This window comes from Alternaria arbusti, assembly GCF_024043155.1.
Source record: "Alternaria arbusti strain BMP 1465 chromosome Unknown scaffold_10, whole genome shotgun sequence".
In the NCBI taxonomy this organism is placed as follows: domain Eukaryota; kingdom Fungi; phylum Ascomycota; class Dothideomycetes; order Pleosporales; family Pleosporaceae; genus Alternaria; species Alternaria arbusti.
The window spans coordinates 615476-636178 of record NW_026249950.1 but is presented as its reverse complement, the minus strand read 5'-3'; the positions used below and the strand labels follow the sequence as shown (position 1 = coordinate 636178).

At 52.8% G+C, this 20703-nt stretch overlaps 11 protein-coding genes across 11 annotated transcripts; 5 read left to right on the top strand and 6 right to left on the bottom strand.

Annotated features, from left to right (window-relative positions):
- Positions 1 to 465: 465 nt before the first annotated feature.
- Positions 466 to 1519, bottom strand: J4E86_007479 (uncharacterized protein; the record flags this gene model as incomplete). Its single annotated transcript, XM_051447998.1, has 3 exons — positions 466 to 918; positions 971 to 1039; positions 1094 to 1519. 3 exons carry the CDS (start codon positions 1517 to 1519, stop codon positions 466 to 468), a joined length of 948 nt encoding a protein of 315 aa, XP_051300936.1.
- A 311-nt stretch (positions 1520 to 1830) lies between these two features.
- J4E86_007478 (uncharacterized protein) lies at positions 1831 to 2207 on the top strand (the record flags this gene model as incomplete). The annotated part of the gene is made up of 2 exons (XM_051447997.1): positions 1831 to 1847; positions 1898 to 2207. 2 exons carry the CDS (start codon positions 1831 to 1833, stop codon positions 2205 to 2207), a joined length of 327 nt encoding a protein of 108 aa, XP_051300935.1.
- Positions 2208 to 5014: 2807 nt separating this feature from the next.
- J4E86_007477 (uncharacterized protein) lies at positions 5015 to 5786 on the top strand (the record flags this gene model as incomplete). Its single annotated transcript, XM_051447996.1, has 2 exons — positions 5015 to 5725; positions 5763 to 5786. The coding sequence occupies 2 exons, from the start codon at positions 5015 to 5017 to the stop codon at positions 5784 to 5786; spliced, it is 735 nt and encodes a 244-aa protein (XP_051300934.1).
- Positions 5787 to 6112: 326 nt separating this feature from the next.
- On the bottom strand, positions 6113 to 6642 carry J4E86_007476 (uncharacterized protein; the record flags this gene model as incomplete). The annotated part of the gene is made up of 2 exons (XM_051447995.1): positions 6113 to 6393; positions 6486 to 6642. 2 exons carry the CDS (start codon positions 6640 to 6642, stop codon positions 6113 to 6115), a joined length of 438 nt encoding a protein of 145 aa, XP_051300933.1.
- Positions 6643 to 7441: 799 nt separating this feature from the next.
- CWC15 (complexed with cef1p) lies at positions 7442 to 8254 on the bottom strand (the record flags this gene model as incomplete). Its single annotated transcript, XM_051447994.1, has 3 exons — positions 7442 to 7459; positions 7511 to 7808; positions 7860 to 8254. 3 exons carry the CDS (start codon positions 8252 to 8254, stop codon positions 7442 to 7444), a joined length of 711 nt encoding a protein of 236 aa, XP_051300932.1.
- Positions 8255 to 8488: 234 nt separating this feature from the next.
- Positions 8489 to 9465, top strand: J4E86_007474 (uncharacterized protein; the record flags this gene model as incomplete). The annotated part of the gene is made up of 3 exons (XM_051447993.1): positions 8489 to 8652; positions 8700 to 8819; positions 8874 to 9465. 3 exons carry the CDS (start codon positions 8489 to 8491, stop codon positions 9463 to 9465), a joined length of 876 nt encoding a protein of 291 aa, XP_051300931.1.
- Positions 9466 to 10247: 782 nt separating this feature from the next.
- Positions 10248 to 11180, top strand: J4E86_007473 (uncharacterized protein; the record flags this gene model as incomplete). The annotated part of the gene is made up of 3 exons (XM_051447992.1): positions 10248 to 10383; positions 10437 to 10552; positions 10608 to 11180. 3 exons carry the CDS (start codon positions 10248 to 10250, stop codon positions 11178 to 11180), a joined length of 825 nt encoding a protein of 274 aa, XP_051300930.1.
- Positions 11181 to 11374: 194 nt separating this feature from the next.
- J4E86_007472 (uncharacterized protein) lies at positions 11375 to 12457 on the bottom strand (the record flags this gene model as incomplete). Its single annotated transcript, XM_051447991.1, has 1 exon — positions 11375 to 12457. One exon carries the CDS (start codon positions 12455 to 12457, stop codon positions 11375 to 11377), a length of 1083 nt encoding a protein of 360 aa, XP_051300929.1.
- A 198-nt stretch (positions 12458 to 12655) lies between these two features.
- On the bottom strand, positions 12656 to 14764 carry J4E86_007471 (uncharacterized protein; the record flags this gene model as incomplete). The annotated part of the gene is made up of 1 exon (XM_051447990.1): positions 12656 to 14764. The coding sequence occupies one exon, from the start codon at positions 14762 to 14764 to the stop codon at positions 12656 to 12658; it is 2109 nt and encodes a 702-aa protein (XP_051300928.1).
- Positions 14765 to 15947: 1183 nt separating this feature from the next.
- On the top strand, positions 15948 to 16477 carry J4E86_007470 (uncharacterized protein; the record flags this gene model as incomplete). The annotated part of the gene is made up of 2 exons (XM_051447989.1): positions 15948 to 16073; positions 16130 to 16477. The coding sequence occupies 2 exons, from the start codon at positions 15948 to 15950 to the stop codon at positions 16475 to 16477; spliced, it is 474 nt and encodes a 157-aa protein (XP_051300927.1).
- Positions 16478 to 16680: 203 nt separating this feature from the next.
- On the bottom strand, positions 16681 to 17838 carry ATG3 (E2-like enzyme; the record flags this gene model as incomplete). The annotated part of the gene is made up of 3 exons (XM_051447988.1): positions 16681 to 16723; positions 16773 to 17261; positions 17315 to 17838. 3 exons carry the CDS (start codon positions 17836 to 17838, stop codon positions 16681 to 16683), a joined length of 1056 nt encoding a protein of 351 aa, XP_051300926.1.
- Between the last annotated feature and the right edge of the window lie 2865 nt (positions 17839 to 20703).

Sequence of the window (20703 nt, the reverse complement as noted above, 5' to 3'; positions counted from 1 at the left end):
GGTAGGTCGTTGTGCATGCAGAATGAGGCGAGAACAACCGCAAGCGAGTACTGTAAGCTGTTGTTTGCCGGCGTCCGTGCCGGAATGGTAGGTGCAAAAGATTATGCGTGACCCAGATATTCGGAAGGAGTACAGTGCTGCCCGGAGCGCATACACAAGCTATACCCTGTATGTATAATCGACGGATAATGCAGCATCTGTGACATGGCAGGAGCCGTGACACAATTGACCATATTTTGATTAATTTGCGAAGCATTGTGACTATCGCTGCTAGGACTTTGATGATGCTACGGTCGCATATCCAAGGTGGAAGAACCCGACCCCGTAAGTCAACGCGGCCGGTTGGCAGAAGTTGCGGCAGGACCAAGGGCGATATTGCGAACGACTTCAATCGAGACGCGCCAACAGCGATCTATCGGGCCGGTCTGGGGTAAAGGCAAGAAGGTAAGGGCTTCCGGGTGATCCTCAATAGATGACGGTGTCCTCGGCGGCTTCTTCGACAACATCCTCTCCGTTCTCGTCGTCATCTTCCTTCATGGTTGTGTCAGCTACGGTCTCGTGAGTTGCACCGTGGCTATTCTGTATGTCCTCAGTGGCGCGCTCGACTTTTGCATTGGTGTCAGGGGTATCGGGCTGGTGGTCCTTCATGTCCAGGTCCTTGGGGGAGATGGCGCTACCATTAGTCTCGCCATTGGTGGTGGTTGTCTCTTGAGGTGCATGTGCATCATGGTTCTTACCGGTGTCTGCACCCTCTGCATCACCCTTTGTTTCCTCGGATGCACGCCGTCTCCGCATATTATCCGGTTGTTGGCGAGCCTCGTACTCTTCCATCTCGCGTTTGACGGTTTCTTCGGCTTCGGCCATTTGGTCACGTATGCGGTCTTCTTCGTCGGGACTGGTTTCCCAGGGTTTGTAATACTGTGAGCAAGATCAGCTGTGAACCAGGGTCATCAGGTGGACGGCAACGTACGAGGTGTGGCTCTGACTTGGTCTGGAGGAAGTGCGCCATGGCGAGTAGATTTGCGTGACGTGCCCGCATCTATGAATCGTAAGCACCCATCCAGAGCGTCAGGTGTAGACTGTCAAGACATACCATATCCCTCTCGAGAAGCTTGTGTTCCTTCCATCGTTGCTCTTTGCGCCTGGCTGCACGCTCTGTCTTCCTCTGTTCGCTCTCTTGGTCGTCCTGCTTGCGCTGAGCTAGCTGTCGCTTCTCGATCTCGGCGCGACGTTTCTGTCCTGTAGTAGCAGAGTTCTGTGAGAGTGCACCCAAGGCGGCGCCAAATAATCTGCGCTCTCGTCCTCTCTCGCGTCGCACAGGGGCAGGCTTGTCGTCTTTTGTGTCTTTGGTAGTAGATTCACGTCTTTCTTGGATGGCAGTATCATTCTCGAGTCGCGGTCGCTTTGAGGTGTCTTCTGATAGCGATTCTTGTCGTCTCTTGTGGCCGTTCACCGGGGGTGAGGCTGGCAGTGATAGTTCATCCGGAAGGACTACAGCCGATGCAATGGGTCCGTCCATGACAGTATCGCGCGCAGTATATGGGATTTCTGGGTGTTTCTAATATGTGCTTAGCAGTATCAGAGAAGCACGCGTGGGTGTCATTGGTGTAGGTGGCCCAGGGATCTCGCGATGGAAGCTTCGTGCACGGAGCATGGGTTCAGTTCACGCTAGCAGCGGACCACCGAAGCTGACTTTCACGACCGACTTTCTGTCGCACTGTCACGCGCCACCACCATATCAACGCCCCCGTCACGACGAGACACCACGCTCTATTAAACTTGCGATAGCGAACACGTCCATACTCGTCACCCCCTTCGTAACCTTCCGCCATGTCTCGCCATCATCCGTAAGTACCCTCCCACCTCAAAGAGTCGCGCATACTAACACCTGTCGCAGCGATCTCGTCATGTGCCGCAAGCAGTCCGGCATCTCCATCGGCCGCCTCTGCGACAAGTGCGACGGCAAATGCCCCGTATGCGATTCCTACGTGCGCCCGACCACCCTCGCCCGCATCTGCGACGAATGCTCCTTCGGCAACTATCAGAACAAGTGCGTTGTATGCGGTGGCGAAGGCATCTCTGACGCCTTCTACTGCTTCGAGTGTACGCGCCTGGAGAAGGACCGGGATGGATGTCCGAAGATTATAAATCTGGGTAGTAGTAGGACGGATCTGTTCTACCAGAAGAAGAATTTCAGGAATCATTGAGGTGGCTTCAGTTGCTGCTCTGGGCGCCGTCAAGCGCGCCTGCGTTATGGTAGAATCTACAGGAAGATCTGAAGCTCGGCTACATGGAAGAGTGTACACGGGATAACATGGGAAGAAGCATGGAGTTTGGGCGTCGCGGCAGCATTCTCAAGCGCCGCGATGTAGACAAAATTGGGTTATGGCGTTCAAGGATACCTCAACGATCTATCAATGGTACTTTTACCACTTCTCCACCTAGTAGCATTGCTGACAAGTTCGCAAGATCGATTTCTTCTCTGTTTTAAGGCGTAGTAGCCTTGCGTATGTCTTGATCCAGACAGCTTTAGCTACAAAATACAACTTACTCTACGCCTATAACCTGCGCTCCTCATTACCCATTCGCGTCCGTACTCGATAAGCCAACACAGCTGGAAGCCAGCTACCTCGGTGTTTCCACCTCATCGCCGGCGCCTTCCCCTGTTCGGCATGGGTTCAAAAAAAAATGTCATCCTGTCAAAAAGAGCAAAAACATACAACAGCGGGGATTCGCTAGTGGTCACCCACCTAACTACTAATCCGCCGGTACAATGCTTGTATATGGCTGAGCGGACGGGAAGCCTAATTCTCATTGTCCTATGGTCGTATGTGAAGGAATGGGCAGCCAGAAAGATCATATAGTCGTATACGGAAGACTTGCACCTCACACTGAATGGAACCCGCCGGGCTTCTCTTTCATCACGAATCCTCTTGCGGTAGTCCGAGTGAGGGGATAGCCTCAGATGCGCAAGGTCAAACTAACGTCGGCCTCGCTTGGCTAACAACACCGTTCCGAACCCACGCTTGTTGCAATGTGATAGCTGACAGCTTGGTCAATCAGCCTATTGCAGAAGCCTCTATTGCCATGACAGGAGAGATTACACATGTTCTGATATCCCGGCTGCCTAGCCGTCGTGTCAATGCCCAGCCATGCTGAACGACTTTCGAGCAAACTTCGGAAGGAGCGAAACCCGTCACTGCCTTGACAGCGGGTTCCGTTACGCGTAAGGGGCTGGCCCGAGGATAAGCCCTGTAAAGACGTCACCACCTGCAAGGACGCAAGGTACGACAACGGCAGTGCAGCTAAGCTGGAGGTATTCCAGGCCGATAGTTCATGCAAAACCATTTTGCTTTTCCGGAATAATTGAGCGCAGGGCTTTGCTTCGGCTCCGATATCCTGGGTCCGGCGAGAGCGACGTCGAGAACCATCCCGAGGTCCAGAACGTCGGGCTTCATGGTGTTGAAAAATGAGGTCGGCTTAGGTTTGCTATTTCTTGCGCTATACCGTCTGACCATATCACGCAGCGGAAAACGGTAGTGCATAAACTAGAGCGTGCGGGGATGCAACTAGGGGGATGTGTGGCGTAAATGTCTAAGAGGGGAAAGACAGGATGATAGGGAGTGGGCGACGGGCAAGGCTTGGAAACGAGAAGGGTCGGTACGCTATCGACCCGACCCTTCTTTAGTTTCGCCACGCCTGTGACGTTTGTTCTCACTGCTGAGCTACACAACTCACGCATTTTACGGCCGCGAAGCGATGACAAGTGCCTGGGTACCTCGATACACGTCTACTGAACCCATTGAAACACCGCCATTCGATGCGCAGATACATCCATCCACCATCTCAACCGTTCATCACAGTTAGAGACGAAATGTCCGAACCCAAAAAAGCAATCACCAAGCAGTGACCCACAGTTGTTGCCATGAACTCCAGGTCTCGGCCATACCTACCCCGTGGAGCTGTTATGATCTAAGAGAACGTGGAGCCCAAAAAGCAGCAAATCAGAACTTGAAAATAGCCGAGCAGTGTAGTCAGAGGGGTAGAGTCAGCTCTAGAGGGGCGTCTACACTCCCGGACCTTGGTGAACGATGCCACTAAGGGTCTCTTTGGCACTGTATCGTCAGTGGCTCAATACACGCGTTTTAAGCGCGATAACACACGAGCTTAGAGCTAGATGATGTTGATACTACGCTAGTTGCCCCAGCCTCATGTACCTTGGTACCTTTCCCTAAGTCCCTTTTGCTTTTGCCCGGAGCGTACGATCCCCAGTTGTTCCGCGAACATCCAGCCGCAGGCCAGGAAAGTAACAGTACCCACCCTAATCAGGCGTAGAATCAAGATCAAGCGCCGGAGGATATCCAGAAACAGCAAGTGCACGTGATTATAGCAACTGTCACGCCCAAATGTGGGCGTTGCCACAGAAGGTCCTGACAGAAGTGGCTTCAAGTGACAGCGGATTTGCCGCTATGTTTGCGCTGATCGTAGACAGACCTGGATTAGTTCCGTCTCTCATGCAGACTACTGGAGATAGTGAGCTCTTCACGTAGGGGAGTTTGGTATCACAACTCCAGACCGTCACCCTAAAGTTCGCTTCGAACTGTGGCGTACTCTCTTATCATCGAGGACACTATCATCATGCGATGGACGAAATGACATCTTGGAACGAGGCTTGCGCTTGAGACTCACAATGACCTCAACCGCCATTAGTGCCAAGTCTCGTACGTTTTACCGAGGGGCTTCTTGCATCCAGACGAGCTGGAGTGAGTTCAGCTATGCTTGGTGTAGCCTGGGCAGACATGATCTCGATCGGGGGAAGGTACAAGCCATGAGAGCAGATAGAGGGTGCGCTTCACCTGAGCAAGCTGGAGTGTCTATATAAGACCTACCACCCTTCGCCCATAGCCATCATCATCATCAGAACAACTCACAGCATCACAACTACTAAGCACCTTTCTTCTCATCATCCCATCATCTTTTACAACCCAAACCTCCTCTTCATTCCAACACCAAGATGAAGCCTTCCACCATCCTCTCCGTCTTCACTGTGGTAGCCACTGTCTCAGCAGTGCCCACCATGGAACTTGAACCGAGAGCAGCTCCAACATGCCCTGCCGGAAGCTTCAAGCAGATCTGCCTGCCCGGCGGACTGTTCAACATCATCAACACGCTTCTCGGCAACATCCTCGGCACTGTCCAGATTTTCGGTACCCCTTGCGGCGGCACGATCAAGTGCTGCACTACTTCCTCTGGAATCGGCTCCAAGATCAAGGTCAGCGGACTCAAATGTGTCGCTCCTACTACGCCAACCACCCCGACCATTCCACCCGTGGTGTCTGCACTTCCACCTGTCATCCCACCCGTGGTTTCTGCCATCCCGCCTATGGTGTCTGCCATCCCACCAGTCATCTCTGGTGTGGTTTCCGCTATTCCACCAGTGGTCTCCGCTGTCGTCCCACCCGTGGTTTCTATCGTAGCACCCGTGGTTTCCGGTGTGGCTTCCGTCGTGGCGCCTGTGGTTTCAGTCGTAGCGCCTGTGGTTTCCGGCGTGGCCTCTGTCGTTCTACCAGTGGCAACACCCATCCTTGAACCAGTAGTCTCCGCCGTAGTACCAGTGGCGACACCCATCCTCTCCGTCGTAGTACCAGTCGCGACACCCATCCTAAACCCAGTACTCTCTGCGGTCGTGCCAGCGGCAACACCCATCCTAAACCCCGTCGTCTCCGTCGCTGCACCAGTCGCAACCCCCATCCTTGGACCAGTACTTTCCATCGCTGCACCGGTAGTAACACCCATCGTTCAACTTCCGGGCATTGGACTCTAGTTTCGATATTGCAAGCAGATGTTAAGCTGTAGGATGCGACGTTTGTACCGCTTTGGATTTCTTACTACACTCATTTCAGGACTATCATGGACTCGGTTCGGGGGGTTTGCTTTCTACAGCGATGACTACACTCCTTTTGTCTCACTCATGTACTTGGAATAGTGATATAGTATGAATAAAAAAGCGATTAGCGATCAAACAAACCCTTCAAAGTTTCTGTTCTGGTGCAAAAAGAATCGAAGCTTCGTTGAGAAAGCACACGCAGCTGCAATCCATTGCCCAGTCAACTCACTCAACCACACTCCCAAATCCCTCCTTCTCCCTCATACCCCTCCCCTTCGCCTCGATCTTATCATTCTTGACCATACCACCCACCTTCTCCACTACCTTCCCCAAGAGAGAATCTGGCTCTGGCCCGCTCATCTCCCCCGTCTTATTGCCGTACCCTGCGCCGCCTGTAGATCCGCTGCCCATGGCTGTCCCATTGGAATAAGGCGCTGTGTCGGAGTGGCTGCCAAAACGAAATTCAGAGGTGTCGGTGTCGGGAGTGGACGAGGAGCGTTTGTTTCCTGGGTAGGTGTTAGGAACGTTAGGCGTGTGCGTGGGAGAGCGTTTGCATAGGGAGGGCGATGAGAAGAGGGAAGGGGGAGGGTGGAATTACCGAATCCTGCGCCACCTGTTATACCTGAGCCGTGCTTTTCGTGGGGGTTATGGTATGGGGTGTGAGAGTCTACGAGACCGAGACGTGTGGTGCTGTGTTGGTCTTGCAGGTCTTCTGCGGTGTAGTCTGGGGCTGTGCGGTTTCCATAGCCTGCCATGTTTGCTTGTGATTATGTGACAACTTTGAGTGTTTGGGTGTATGTTCAGGTTGATATCACTCGATATCGGAAAGTATGGACGGTAGGTAGTAGGTAGTGTTATGTTACCACGAATACGCGGAGATCCATCGTGGACTATATATCGTTCATGCACCCTTCCTTTACTATCTGCCGTGTGCTAGCCCGAGCATAACTGGCATGTGTTAAGGAGTCCAAAAGCCTTATGAGGTCACCTTGCTGGGGGAGGCGTAGATCATGCGATCAGAAGCTCTATAAGAGGGTGGAAGACCCGGCCAAGGTGTGCTTGGTATTCCTTGTAGTACGCTAAGTTCCGCTTATGTGGGTCGGAGGAGATAGTGGCTAAACTGAATCCTACGTGAGCTGTCGATGCTATGCAAGTTTGCGATACCGGGGCCGCTTTTGATTGATCCTTGGATACTTTTGGATCGAACGAGCCGCTGGCCTCAACTTCACGATGGTTCCTTTTTCACGCCTTGAATGCGTGGTCGGGACTTGTAGGTCGGCACTCATTGGATCGATTTGTTGTAAAGATTGAGGCCAGAGATAAAGCTGACATCCCGAAATGGTGGTCGTCGCCGCTGATCCATGATAGCGATAAGAGTCCCGCTAGGTGCTGTTCCGTCACTGGCTACTCCGTGTCTGCCAAGATCTGGGGTATCCCACACTCCCTAAAGCCCATCTGAAAGATCCAGAACCTGTGCGCCAAGGTGTCTAACGGCAGAAGTGCAATGCACGATAATCGAGAATCGGAAAGGACGAATAGCTGAAGGTGATGACCTCATCGGATATATTTGGACTGTCGCGTGGTGTTAGAAGTATACTGGAGGGTCAATCAAGGGACACATACCATGAATTTCTTGTGGAAGTCGGATCGCAGCATGTCGTTGATGAATTCCTTCTTTTTGTTCCTGTCTTCGGTACCTCGTGCTTGGTTCTTGAACACGACATCGTCGTCCCATCGTCGCTTCATGGTGAAGTCTTTCGCGTTGAGCAAGGGGTTGCCTCGGGCGACATCGATTTCGCGTTGTTGCTCCTCTTCTGCGGCGCGTTCTGCCTCCTCTTTGGCTTTGGCTGCGGCGCGCTCCTTCTTGATCTTCTCTAGCTCGCGCATGAGGGCCGCGGTTTCATCCTCTTCGTCTTCGTCGCTGGGACATCATTAGTCAACGGGTTGGGTGATAACACATCTTCGCACTTACTCGTCGTCGCTGCTCTCGCTCTCACTACTGCTATCGTCGGCGTCCACGTCTCTGAACTTTTCCAAGACTTCTATGCGCCGCCGTTTTTGAGCTGCTTCATCCTCTTCCCCCTCTTCGGCTGCCGGTACAGCATCGATCTGACGCTTGTGCGCATTGCCAGCCTCAGCTGCTGCCTCCGGCTCGACGTAGGTGCCATTCTTCTTCGCGATGTGACGCGCCTCGGCCTCCAGGAGTTCGGCGCGAAGATCGCGCTGTATGTCGGCATCGCCGCCCTGTCCCGGCTGTCTATGCTTGAGTGTTGTGTGCGCTGGGAGTAGTCGCTGGTGGTAGGCGGGTCCTCGCTGAGCTTCTTTGCCGCGCGCGGGATCGAAGGTGGGTCTGTGGGCGGTCGTCATCGTGTCTTTATATTATTTTTCAATGGTACGATGGGCTGGTACGAGTTTCGGAAGTCTTGCGCGTGGTTGACGTGGTGAGTGGTGATGTGTAGAAGAAATGGTGCACAGAAGCTTGAACTCGTAAATCGCGCTAGAGCACCGGCGATTCCAATTCCCCGCCGCCGCATTTTCTATGGCCGTTACAACAACTACCATTTCACCAACAACCTCACGCATTTGCTGCAGAAGGTCAAGATGCCTCGAGAAGCTGAGATATCGCTAAATGAGCGCGAGTTCATCAAGCAAGCGCTGCAGGAACAGATACGAATCGACCGACGCGCATTCGACGCCTTCCGCCCACTCGAGCTCACATTTGGAGAAGAATATGGCGTCGCAGATGTTCAGTTAGGCAAGACAAGGTACATGATTTACTGGGAGGCCATATGCGCAAGCTAACACTTCTCAGAGTCATTGCGCGCATATCAGTAGACGTGACGACACCATTACCAGAGCGCAAGTTTGATGGTATCTTTCAAATAGTCACAGAGTTCTCTCCAATGGCTTCTCCAGCCTTTGAGGTTGGTCGGTATGTTCTTCTTAAGGCCTACTAGCAGTTCGGCATATCTGACTGAAAAATTAGTCCTACAGATGCCGAAGTCATCCTCTCGCGCATCCTCGAGAAAGCCATCCGTCGCTCCAACGCTCTTGACACCGAATCGCTCTGCATCATCGCTGGCTTAAAGTGCTTTGCTCTCCGCGCTGACGTACATATCATCGACCATGACGGCGGGCTGATCGATGCATCGTGCATAGCCGTCATGGCTGCGTTACAACACTTCCGAAGACCAGACGTACAAGTAGAAGGCGAGAAGGCGACCATTCTCAGTGTGCGCGAGCGCGAACCCATACCGTTGTCGATCCTACACCAGCCGCTCTGTGTTACGTTTTCATACTTTGAGGGAGAGATATTTTTGGTTGATGCAAACTTGGCTGAAGAGCAAGTCAGGCAGGGAGAAGTCATTCTCACAATGAACAAGCACGGCGAACTGTGTCAGATTGCAAAGTACGGAGGAGCGACAATAAACCCGCTGGCTCTGCTGAATTGCACGAATGTTGCTCTGCAGAAGGTCAAGGAGATGAACGCGTTCATCCAGAAAAGGCTTGACGAAGACGCCAAAGAAAGGGATGCTGGAGGATTGATGGCAGAGCTTAGCGCTGAGAATGCTAGGTGAGACCTCGCACGAGGCAGAATCACCTTACACAAGACGACACGTCTGGCCAGCAAGCCAGTCTGCCATGCTTCCAAATACTCGCATCTTGGGCGCCGCTCAAGTTCGTCCGAGCATTCCATCCAAAAGGAAAGTTTCTAGAACAGGACGCGACGCGAGCCCACTGATGATGTGGGTCGGTGGTCGGCGGCCCCTAGAAACGCTACTGGGAACACCGAAGACCAAATCGCGAGATGCGAATTTAGAAGTAGCATGCGAATGTGGCTATGGATCGAGAGTTCATGTTGGATGATGATCTATGTGCAGCCGTGTAAATCAACTCATTATGAACTCTACTTATTTACTTGCATCTCGATCTGCAATCGCGAAGTATGCTCCCATCTAAACCCAAGGTTCTAGATTTTGGAGTTCACAAAGCGGTGACGTAGCTGACAAAGCCCGACGCGTCGCGGGACACCTCGGCTCACGCTCCCTGCAATTCCACGCGACACACCAACACCTCACTCGAATGACATTTCTCCACACGCTCATTACGAGCGGACAAATTGTTATCCTTCGAGCGGACCGAGAAATCTGCAGTGGTATATAGCTAAGATCCCGCATCATGGCTGCTACATTGCAGTTTCAAAGTCGCTTCACTCCAATCTTGAACATTGCGTCATCAAGGGTCTCGCCGCATTACGTCTTCTATCCTAGATACCAAGCATCCGGCGCATCCTCACAACATCTCTTCTCTCCACACTGAGTTTCTTCACCCGGATTTTTTACAGTCCACAAAGGCCAGCATGTCGTCGAAACTCGTACCCTCCGACCCCGCTAGTGTTATGGTGATTCGCGACGTTGTTCCGCGCGTAATCACCACTCTGTCAGTGCCCTTCTGGAGATTCGGTCGCGTGAAGATTGGCGGAAGAGGAACGATTGGTATGCTGTGCCCAACGAACACTTCACATGCAACTGCTAACGCGCAAGAACAGTGCGCCTCGAATCCGGTTCCCTCGCCGTCTTCTCTCCTGTCGCATTGACCGAGGATGTCAAGCAGAAAGTATCTGAGATGGGCGAAGTAAAATACATCGCCGCCCTAGACGCAGAAGTACGTATCAGCCCACAAGAACACCTGCGACCGTTATTAACATTATACGTAACAGCACCACATCTTCCTCGGCCCCTGGCACAAAGAATACCCCAACGCGCAAGTCATGGGCCCCGACGTCCTCCCCGAAAAGCGCGCAAAGCAAAACGACGAAAACGTCCCCTTCTCGATCCTCTTCAGCGCCGACAAACGCGTCGAGACCATCTCCCCCGAATTCGACGCGGAGTTCGATTGGGAATACGTCCCCTCGCACGTCAACAAGGAGCTCGTCTTCCATCACCGCCCTACCCGCACTCTCATACAGGCTGATCTCATGTTCAATCTGCCTGCTACAGAGCAGTTCAGTAAAACAGGGGTTGACCCGAATAGCGGCATCTTGACGAAGATCTTTGTGGCGCTGCAGAGTACAAAGGGTGATGCGAAGTGGCAGCAGAGGACTATTTGGTATGGAACTAGTGCGAGTGATAGGAAGGGCTTCTCGGCTAGTATGGAGAGGATCAATAAGTGGGGGTTCAACAGGATCATCCCTTGCCATGGAGACGTCATGGAGGGAGATGGTAAGGGTATCTTTGAGAAGGTCATGAGATGGCATTTGGACGCTGCCGCGCAGGGCAAGAAGAGTACCTGAGTGTGTTGACAGAGATGATGGGGCGTTAGGGGTAGTGCAAAAGCGAGGTGTGTACATTGAAGAAAAGCGCGGAGTTGAGGTGGGTGGGCGATGATACCAGTGGATGAGGGGTTGCTCTTTCTTCATATGTACTAACAACATAATTACATCCTTTATCCTTGCCAGCAAGAATACGTCATGAATGATCGTATCGTCTACTTCCTACCCACCCAATCCGCCATCTCAATATCGTCAGCGAAGTTCTGCTTCCTGACGTCTCTTCCGTCGTAGCCACCCTTTATCTTCTCCTTCTGACCTGTCCAGATCGACGCAATGCCAGCTAAAGTGTAAGGATTCTTATCAAACCTTGCCGCCGGTGCCGGAGGCTGGACCACTACAGGTGGCGTTTGCTGGACCGTATCTTGATACCCACCCGCCGCGTCTCCGGGCTGCTCGAAGAGGATGTCCTCACTATACCCCGGATACCCATACGGCGAAGCCTCTGGCTCCCGCTGTTCGTGCGGATGATGAAGCAGATGTGGGTGCGGTAAATGTAGCTGCGGAACATGGGGGTGCATAACATGATCCACAACCCCCATAACCGTCTCCTTCACCCCATGCGCCTCCCCGTTCTTTCCTTCTCCCTCCCTCGCCTTATTCGGATCTTCGTAACCCCTACCCCCCTTCTTTCTCGCCATACCCTTATTAAACTTCCCGTACCTCGCCGCTTTAGCCATATAGTACGCGATGCCCAGGCCTACGCCTAACAGGCCCACGACGGGCGCACATGTCATAAGTAGCCAGGCTACATGTAGCAGCAAGTCATTCAGCCAGAGCTTCTTCTTCGAGGTCTTGTAGTCTGTGTCCGAGAGGTGTGTAACGAACCAGGGGATGTGGTACACGAGCGATTTCTCGAGGAGGGCGAGTGTGAGCGTGGTTTGTACCGTGAGCAGGGAGAGGCATGCTACGCGGGACCAGTGGGCTACGAGGGGTTTGTTGATGTCGAGGTCCTTGAAGGCTGTCCAGCGTTCTGTGTAGGGTGCGAGGGCGCGCTCGTGGAGGTCTGGAGGTGGGGGTGGTCTCGGTTCTTCTTCTTCCTCGTCCGCTGGCAGGCCTTGCAGCCTTTCTCTCTCTTGGTCTGCGTTCTTTTCCTGTGGCTTTTCGTTCTTGATAAAGTAGAGGAGGCTTATTGGGGCACGCCATAGGATGAAGAAGGGAAGGACGATGGCGAAGAGGACTAGGCTGATGAGAATCTGTACGGTGATGGTGATGGCCTTAATCAGCCGGTCAGGCTGCATGGTGGTAGGCGATCGTATTCGGAGGTGGTTGCTAGAGTTCTGCACATAGTGGCGATGTTGCAAAACGTAGGGATATCTGAGCGAGTAGCATAGGCGCGTGAAGGCTACTTGTGATGAAGTTGGAAAGGAATTTCGTGGAAGACAAATGGTGAAGCAGGAGAGCTGTCTTCACGATGCTGTACCATGTGACGTGCCCCATCAATACGTTATTCTATACTCTGGTGGTACATATTCCAGACCTAGCCCTTCAAAGACCTTCCTCTCAGCATCTTCGGGCGTACCCTGGACTCCATCGGGCCCCTCCAGCATCATGGCTTCGCCGTTACTTCGACTTCGGATACCGCTGCTATCGAACTTCCAGCCTTTGATGGCTTTCGCATACCGCCTCAGATCACGCTGAAAGGTGGTACCGCCACTCCAACCCAAGACTGCGCAACCAACTGACCGCCAAGGCGCAATAATGATGTCGACGCGGCGGTGAATAGCAGGGTTCTTCGCTCTTGGGTTCTCTGCAAGATCCTCCTCACGAGTAGGCCACGCTGGATCTTGCCACACAACGAGTGCTTTGTCAAGCGTATCAAAGCCCGCGCCAGCTCCCTTTGCAGATCGAAGAGGCAGTGCATGTTGACCGCGATTAGTGTTCTTCAAGCTCATCGTAAGAGTGTGAGTAATCCACTCAGATTCCTCCAATGACTCGACAATCTCTCGAACCAAGCCCGCTGTACTCTCTAGCTCCGGGTGCGACACGATCAAGTCCACGTCACCAGAGTCTGTCTTGCCACGTCTGTACCCGCCCACAATCGTGACAGTAATGCGTTCGTCGCGAAGCTTCACAGCGTGTTCGCGAACAACAGCGGCGATTTGCTCAACTTCAGGGCGCGGAATAGAGACCAAGAATTCGTCATAGTACTTGACGCCAATTTGCTGCACTCGGTCCAGGTCGTTCCAGCCAAACTCGATGATATCATCCAATTCAGTCCAGTGGTTGTTGTAATAGAATTGGCGTGCGGTCTTGGCTCCAACGCCCCAAATGTTGTAGAAGGAACGCAAGACTTTCATTGATTCGTCGGCCTCGAAATCTTCGACTGCTTGAATCTTGCCAGTGTTCTTCCACTCTACAAAAAGAACTTCAGTTTTCTCGTCACAACCCGGTAGCTGAGCGATCTCTCGGGGGTGACTAAGTCTGTATGGATATGCAGCGATAGAAGCGATGATGGTTGAGTAAGCACGAACACCTATGTCGTCGTCGATCAATGTTCGAGCAGTCCTTATCTTCTTGAGCTGATCGAGGAAGTCCTCATTGGGTCCGTTACCAGGTGTGAAGCGCTGACATGAATACTTGACGCCCTTCTTCACCCAATCCGGTGCTGCAGGGATATCGCTATCCTCGCCTTCGTACTCACTTGTCGTTTGCTGCAGTAACTGTGCAGCTTGTGAAGCATATGAGTGACCAACAGGCTGGGAAGAGCGGGCGAAAGCCTTTCCATCGAAGCGACTAGAAGTGTGGTTCCCGAATCTTTGCGGCTGATAGGTACTTTTCTTGGTAGTCGTCTTCATGTCTAGTTTTGCGCGGTCTAAGATGTCTTGCACTGGATGTGGTCGTGTTGCCAAGAGAGTCTGAGATGCCGGCGCTACTTTAGTGTGCGCGCCGAATATGTCTTTGATAGACTTCCTATTCAATGATTTAGGTCGTTCAATCACTTTACCCGTGTAAACCAAGTTGTCTCCCAATGGAAGTAGATGACCTGCGGCTACACAAGCTTCTACCCAGTCGAACTTGATGACCCAGATTGTATCGTCAGACGGATCCTCGAACAGTAGCGGAGCCTGTGAGCCATTGTCGGATCTCGAAGGGGACGAGAGAGGAACGTGGTCCTCAGTCTCAGGGCCGTTGCCAGCCTCATCCTCAGTGGTAGAGTCTTCCCCGTCCGCAGATAACCGACCTGACGTTTTACCAATCTTTCGCCTCTTGTTGGAGTGATCCTGTGCCTTCACAGGACTAGCCGGCCGTTTAGGGGTGACAATTTCCTGAACAACCAGCTTTCGAGCCCTCAATTCGAACTCGGCCCTTCTCTTTGTACCCACTTTCCCAACAAAGACCTTTGCCCTGGAGACATCGGTAGTAAGCGGTGCGTCGTACTGGCGCAACGTTTCCTTGAGCAGCTTCACTTCCTCGTCCTTCAGATGCGCAGTGAAGATTGCAATTGGCGGGAGTCTGCTGAGGTCGAGGGCCTGTGCGGATATCGTGGATGTTGGTGATAGCGATCCTGGGCGTATTGTCTGGGAAGAGTGTTCATGATCGTCCATATCGGGGTATTTTATGCTGAACCGATTCCTCCAAGCAGGGGTTGTCAAGACGTGTCCAAGAGACGCGTTCTGTGCCTTCGGCTGTCTAGTTGAGATGTCCAGCTGATCATTGTTTGAATAGCCAAGATAAGCGCGATGTTATGTGATGTCTAGGTAACTGTCCAAGTGAGTATACAGTCTTCCCAACGTCGCGCGACAGTGATGACGTCCGCGTGATGTGGAGGCTGGGAGTGTTTGCTCTGTTTGCCTTCGATCGCTCTTGCACGCCTGTGCGTCGAATAGCGCCACGCTAGTGTTAGCGCCCGCGTTTTGACGCGCAATCCATCTGCTACATTCGTTTCATCATGTCCAGCCCAACGTCTTCCAGGCTAAATCTCCGGAATCCTCCAGTTCAACCGCCCGGCGTGCCTGTATCAGACTTGACATCCGCAGACAACTTGGCATGACGGTGGCGTCCCAGGAATCATGCGAGTCGAAACAGCACGCCTAGCCGCAAAGCCGGCGATCGAAACACACTGATCTAGATCTAGAAGTTGGGGAAACATCAGCCGAGTAGTCAAGGCCACAGGCTGGGGGCGCTGATGCACGTCTGGCTCCCCTCAACGGATCTCTGGTTCCTTCCAACTACATCGGGCAGGTCCTTCAGGCGTACTGGGCCCCAGCGTCTCGAAGTTATGCAATGGTTCGATGAATCCGCACCAGCGTGTTCAATGCGGTCACAACTGCGCCAACACCACGGGCTAAAGATTGCGCGAACATCCCCTCCCTGCCGTTGATCGTTTCTCTTGGTGCGCGGACCGCTGTTTCGGAATAATTGACAGGCAGACGTAACCTCTGACAGCCCTTGCACCTACCGGTTGGTGGATATATAGTGAGCTTGTTTGGATAAGCTGCGGGTGATGATGCACTTTGGACGAACCGGTCTTCGTTCGCTACTACCCCGGCCGTTCTTGCAGCGGATATACATGTGGATCGCCACTCATTAACGTGCTTTATCTCTTCTTGTTGCACACTTACTCGGGCCTTCGACATTCTTTTCTTCATTCATTTCGCTACTTTTGACAAGAGCGCTGGTCTCCAAGGGAAGCTAGACTACGCCCATTCAGCTTTGACAGCAACCCATTTCGATCTCACTGAACATCTACACCACCAACCGGACATTCTCTCGTTTACCACACCAAAAATGCGCTCCTTCATTATCATGGCCATCGTGGCCCTGTTCGCTTTCGCGTCTGCCATGCCCATCTCACCTTCGGCGCCCCGCCTCCAAAAGCGAGCTGAACAGTATCGCCTACAAGGACTGAGAGAGGTATGTTGAGCGCGCGCCATCGAATATGAAAAGGACATCGTGACTAACTGTCATAGTTTGAAATCGCCGAACGTCTCTCATCTTCCGCATCATCAGACGTTGACCCATGGCGCACTCGAATGAACCACAAGTTCCATGCTCTTTTTGACCCGACACCAACCGACGAAGAGGGAGCTTCGTATGATGACGACCAAGAGGACTTTTCTGGAGACGTAGCACCGGGATCTGTGGAAGCGCCACAAGTCCTCCCCAAGGCTTCCGAGGAAGACAGTCTCTTCGACCGTCTATGCGCCATGTTCCACCGGGCGGAGAGCAGCTTGGGGTACGAAGGCAAGGAGCTTGATGTGCGTCGACCTGGAGGTGTGAGGGACTGGAAGCGATCTTATGGAGGTTTCCGACGATAGAGTGCAATCTAACTTTTCATCACTTCACCCCATGAAATCCTGAACGAGACAACTGGTATATTTCTAACTGAATCCGCGGTGATCCCAAAGCCTATAGCCCACCTACCCAAATGATGTTCGCGCCCGCTGAGTTAAGTAATAATCCAAAACAATGCCGCCAATCCTCAAGCGCCTGACTAGTTACCCAAAAGACGTGTCGATGATTAGACACCCATGGTGAAATCATGTTCTATACCCGGAGTAACACTGTGGATTGTTAGATGGTGCTTTTCTTTGAAGTATGGAATAAACTCACCTGGCCATGAACTTCAGGAAGACGACAAGATACTGGTCCACGCGGATAGCTACCTCCTCGTCGCCGCCCTCACTGAGAACCTCCCAGTCGTCCTTGCCCTCATCGCCGTCCTTGTTCTTCGCTTGCTCAGTAAGCTTGAGCAGCCGTGTATCATCGACTAGTGCTTCCATGCCGCTGTCGAGCTTGCTGACATCCTTGCCGGCTTTGAGCTTGGCGAGCCGCAGCTTCAGAGCAGCGTCGGCGCGATCAAGGAGAACTTTCATGACAGACGCATGCTTGCAGGGATGTACGGAGGCAGTCTTGAGAGGGTTCTCGAAGAAAGGGAAGTCCTCGATGGTAACTGTCTTGTCCTTGTAGTCTCCGACGATGTCCTCCATCATCTCTTGTGGTTTGAGTGGAACGGAGGTGGAGCCGTAGCCCGAGAGATATAATCGCGGTGTTCGATAGTGGGCGGAGTATGTGATGTAGAGGGTGTATGTGCGGAGGGGTCTATTGGGTGTCAGTCAGTCTGTAGAGTGCTGGCAGCAGGCGGGCCAACTCACGCTTTTGTATTTGAGTCGGCCTTGGGGTCTCTTATGATGGCTTCCTCGTCGTCTTCGATATCCTCCATGTCGGGTATCTCGTCATCCTCCTCTGCCGCGCCTAGGTTGCCGCTCTCGTCGACCGTCCGCACGTCGCGCACCTTGGCCTCCTGGCTTGCGGCCATGCCTCCGGTCCTGAGCCAGCCGTCGTCGTCGGTCGCGCCTTCCCCAGCAGCGAAGCCGTCCCTCACTATGGTCTCATCCTGGCCCGCCTCTCCCGCAAAGTTGTCGTCGAGCCGTCGGTGGCAGGGCACGCCGCGCGTTACTAGGAACTGCTTCCCTTCCGGCAGGTACGACACGCGCTTTGCAGGCGATGACGCGTCGGCCCACTGCCATGAGGGGAACTTGAAGACAAGGAAGTCGCCAGCAAGGACAAACTCCTCGGGCGTGATCTGACCCGTCTCGCGGAAGGTCGATGTGTGGCTGATGGCGGCGGTCCGCTCCCGGAACGTGTCGATGTACGACCTGACAAAGTTGTAGGCCATGTTGGTTGCTCGTGGTTGGTCTGATTTGCGTGCGGAGTTCGAGGCCGTGGTTGAGCGGGTAGCGATGTTGTGTCGTGTATCTGTACGGTACTTGGAGGGGCGCGGGGTGGAGGCTGCCTTGCGCCGCATCGGTCCCGCGCAGCCTCCACCATCATCCCAAGCCGACGCTCCTCACCCCCACTTGTCAGCCGACAACACCCAACATCCATCACCGTCATCCGCCGCCTGCCTTCACAACACTTCATCACGCTTCGATTTCACATGACGATAGCGCACTCAGGGTCCGAGACTGTCACGCACCTGAGCCGTGACACAGTGGTGCAGAGCTGTCTAGCGCTTGAACTATCCATGGATACGCTGCATGTGTAACAAAGACCAGCCCTTGAAGCCTCATCAACTATGACATCAGTCGTTGCAGCATGCTGCTTCCCGCCTACATGCAATAGGTTCGGAGCTCACACCGTGTCTCGATACAGCTGCGCTCGGAGAGCCCTGCTAATTCATAGTCATCCGGAGGGTGCGTGCACTTCGACGGTCGATATTCGTAGCACCGTCTGCAGGTATCCCTAAGATTGGTATCTAATTCCGCATACAAATCGGTATGCTACCTGCGCATGCGAAACTCGTTTGCGTCGACCTACTGCCTTGAGCTGGGGAGATACACAGAAACACAGAAAGGTGTCAGGACGCCCACGCTCGTGTGCGAGCGTCTGGAACTCGTAACACTCATGACAGATATCGTTACGAGGTCTGGCAGTGCCAGAGATAGTCGACGGAGCAACGAGGCAAAACGTTGTCGCAGCACAGCAAGACACGCCTTCGATTCGTTTACGTTACCTCTTGAGCGACAACTCCATGACCAAGCACACTCGTGTTACCCAACTTCAACAGATTGCCTAGCTTTAGGCTCGTTCTTCGACAGGGGGCGTTAGTGTCGACAATGATGGGCGTGCTCCATGTCTGCGCAATGTCGTACGCCGTTGCCTGAATGCAACGGCAGATCCCCCTAACATTGCCTCTAGCCTCGAATCTAGGGCTAACTTAAACGTCATATCTTTCCTAGATGGGCCCACATAGCAGACACGTACGACTATCCGTTTCTGGAGCTGTCAATTTATCGAGCTGAAGTAAAGCGATGCCACAATGCTTCATAGGCAAATTTTGTCCAGAAGCGATCAGTACGGAATTACAAGGCAAAGAGAATGGACCACATGTTCACTCAAGCCCTCCTAACCCTGTTCGGCGCTCACCGCATTCAATTGCTCCGAACGCACCCTTTTCGACCTCGAAACATACGACAAATCCTTGTCTGCTACCAAATGTTGCATGGGCTCTCATAGTCATTTCTCTTTTTGGTGCAACTTCAAAGTGAGTTCACAATGTCTTTGCTATGAGGCTAGTGGCTCATGCACATGAACGTAGGTTTTGATAGACTACAACATGAATACCAACTGACAAATCAATTAAGGTTCAGTTGATGTACGGCAACCCACAGCCGGCCCACAGTCAACCCTGAACAGCCCCACATGTTCACATACGAGCTCGGGCTGCAGAAAGCGTATCCTTACCGACGTGGCGATCAGATCAGTGCTCAACAGCCGCTATAGCCATTCGGAATTCCAGCATGTGTAACGAATCTACCCGCGACTTCCGCTTATGGCAGATTGTACCCATAGTAGCAACGGCTGGGTGCCTTTGCACGTTTGGGAGAGATCCTTGAACGACGCTCATTCCAAATGCAAAGTCAAGCACGCGGGAACATCTAAAGAGCTTCGTACCATATCGCAGACTGTCCATGCATGTCGCATCGATTGCAAACCAAGACCATGGGAAGTACTATCGGCCGGCAGTGCTCGTATGTCTGTACCACTGAGACACCAAAGTAACAGTGACCGATACAGGCATTACCCTCAAAAGAAATATGCTCTCAAAGAGACGGAATGGTCACAGCGGCAAGATACCCACAAATTTTCAAGCCAAAAAGCTGAGCCATTCGCGGAGCGTCAACGCCGTGCTGCCAACAAACGCACCCACAGCATATCTCAAGAAGCTATGATGTACAGCGTCCTTACCAAAGCTTCAGCACTAGCCACAACACCTTCAACACTTGTGGCATGGCAGAAATAGCGCCCAGTCGATCCGAGCCACTTGATGCATCTATTGTGACTGTACCAATGGTCTAATGTCGTGTCGCCTCAAGCGTCTCCCTCTGTCTATAAAGGCCCCATGCTCGACAGCGGACTGAGCATATTTCATCCGATGACAAGGACATTGCAACTATTCCTGACCTCATCACGAACAGCATATTCACTTATCTTTCGACCTCACGAACGCCACGCCGAAATTTCGAACCTACATATCGCTTCTCAGAAGCTGTCATTGTTGCAATGACGGATCCCAGTACAGTAAACGATCCTTCGCAGCCGCGATGCGGAGGTTGACGCCGACGAATTACACCGTCCAGGCCCGGGTATGCATCAGGCTCATCTTTTGGAGGTCGACGCCGCTGATGTAATGGTGCGAAACAGTCATTGCAATTGTACGGTGATCTGGACCACGTGCTACACAATCGCACGCATAGCGATGTCTTCATCAGATTTACGATTTGATCCTACCAACAGCCAGCCGCTTGACAGAAGGGGCACCAAACACCATGGCAGCACCATCGCCAACACGCGATCAGCATATGCGGGGCCTATCTTTCTATCCCGCACTGTTGCGTTGCATGATGGCATATTATTGAGTTCGCAGTCCTCGGTATCACCTTCTGCACAAAATCCAGCTCTAAGTACAGTCACTCCGAAATTTGCATCTTTTGTCCTCTCTCCAACCGCATTTTTACCACGAAGTTACTCATAGTAACGA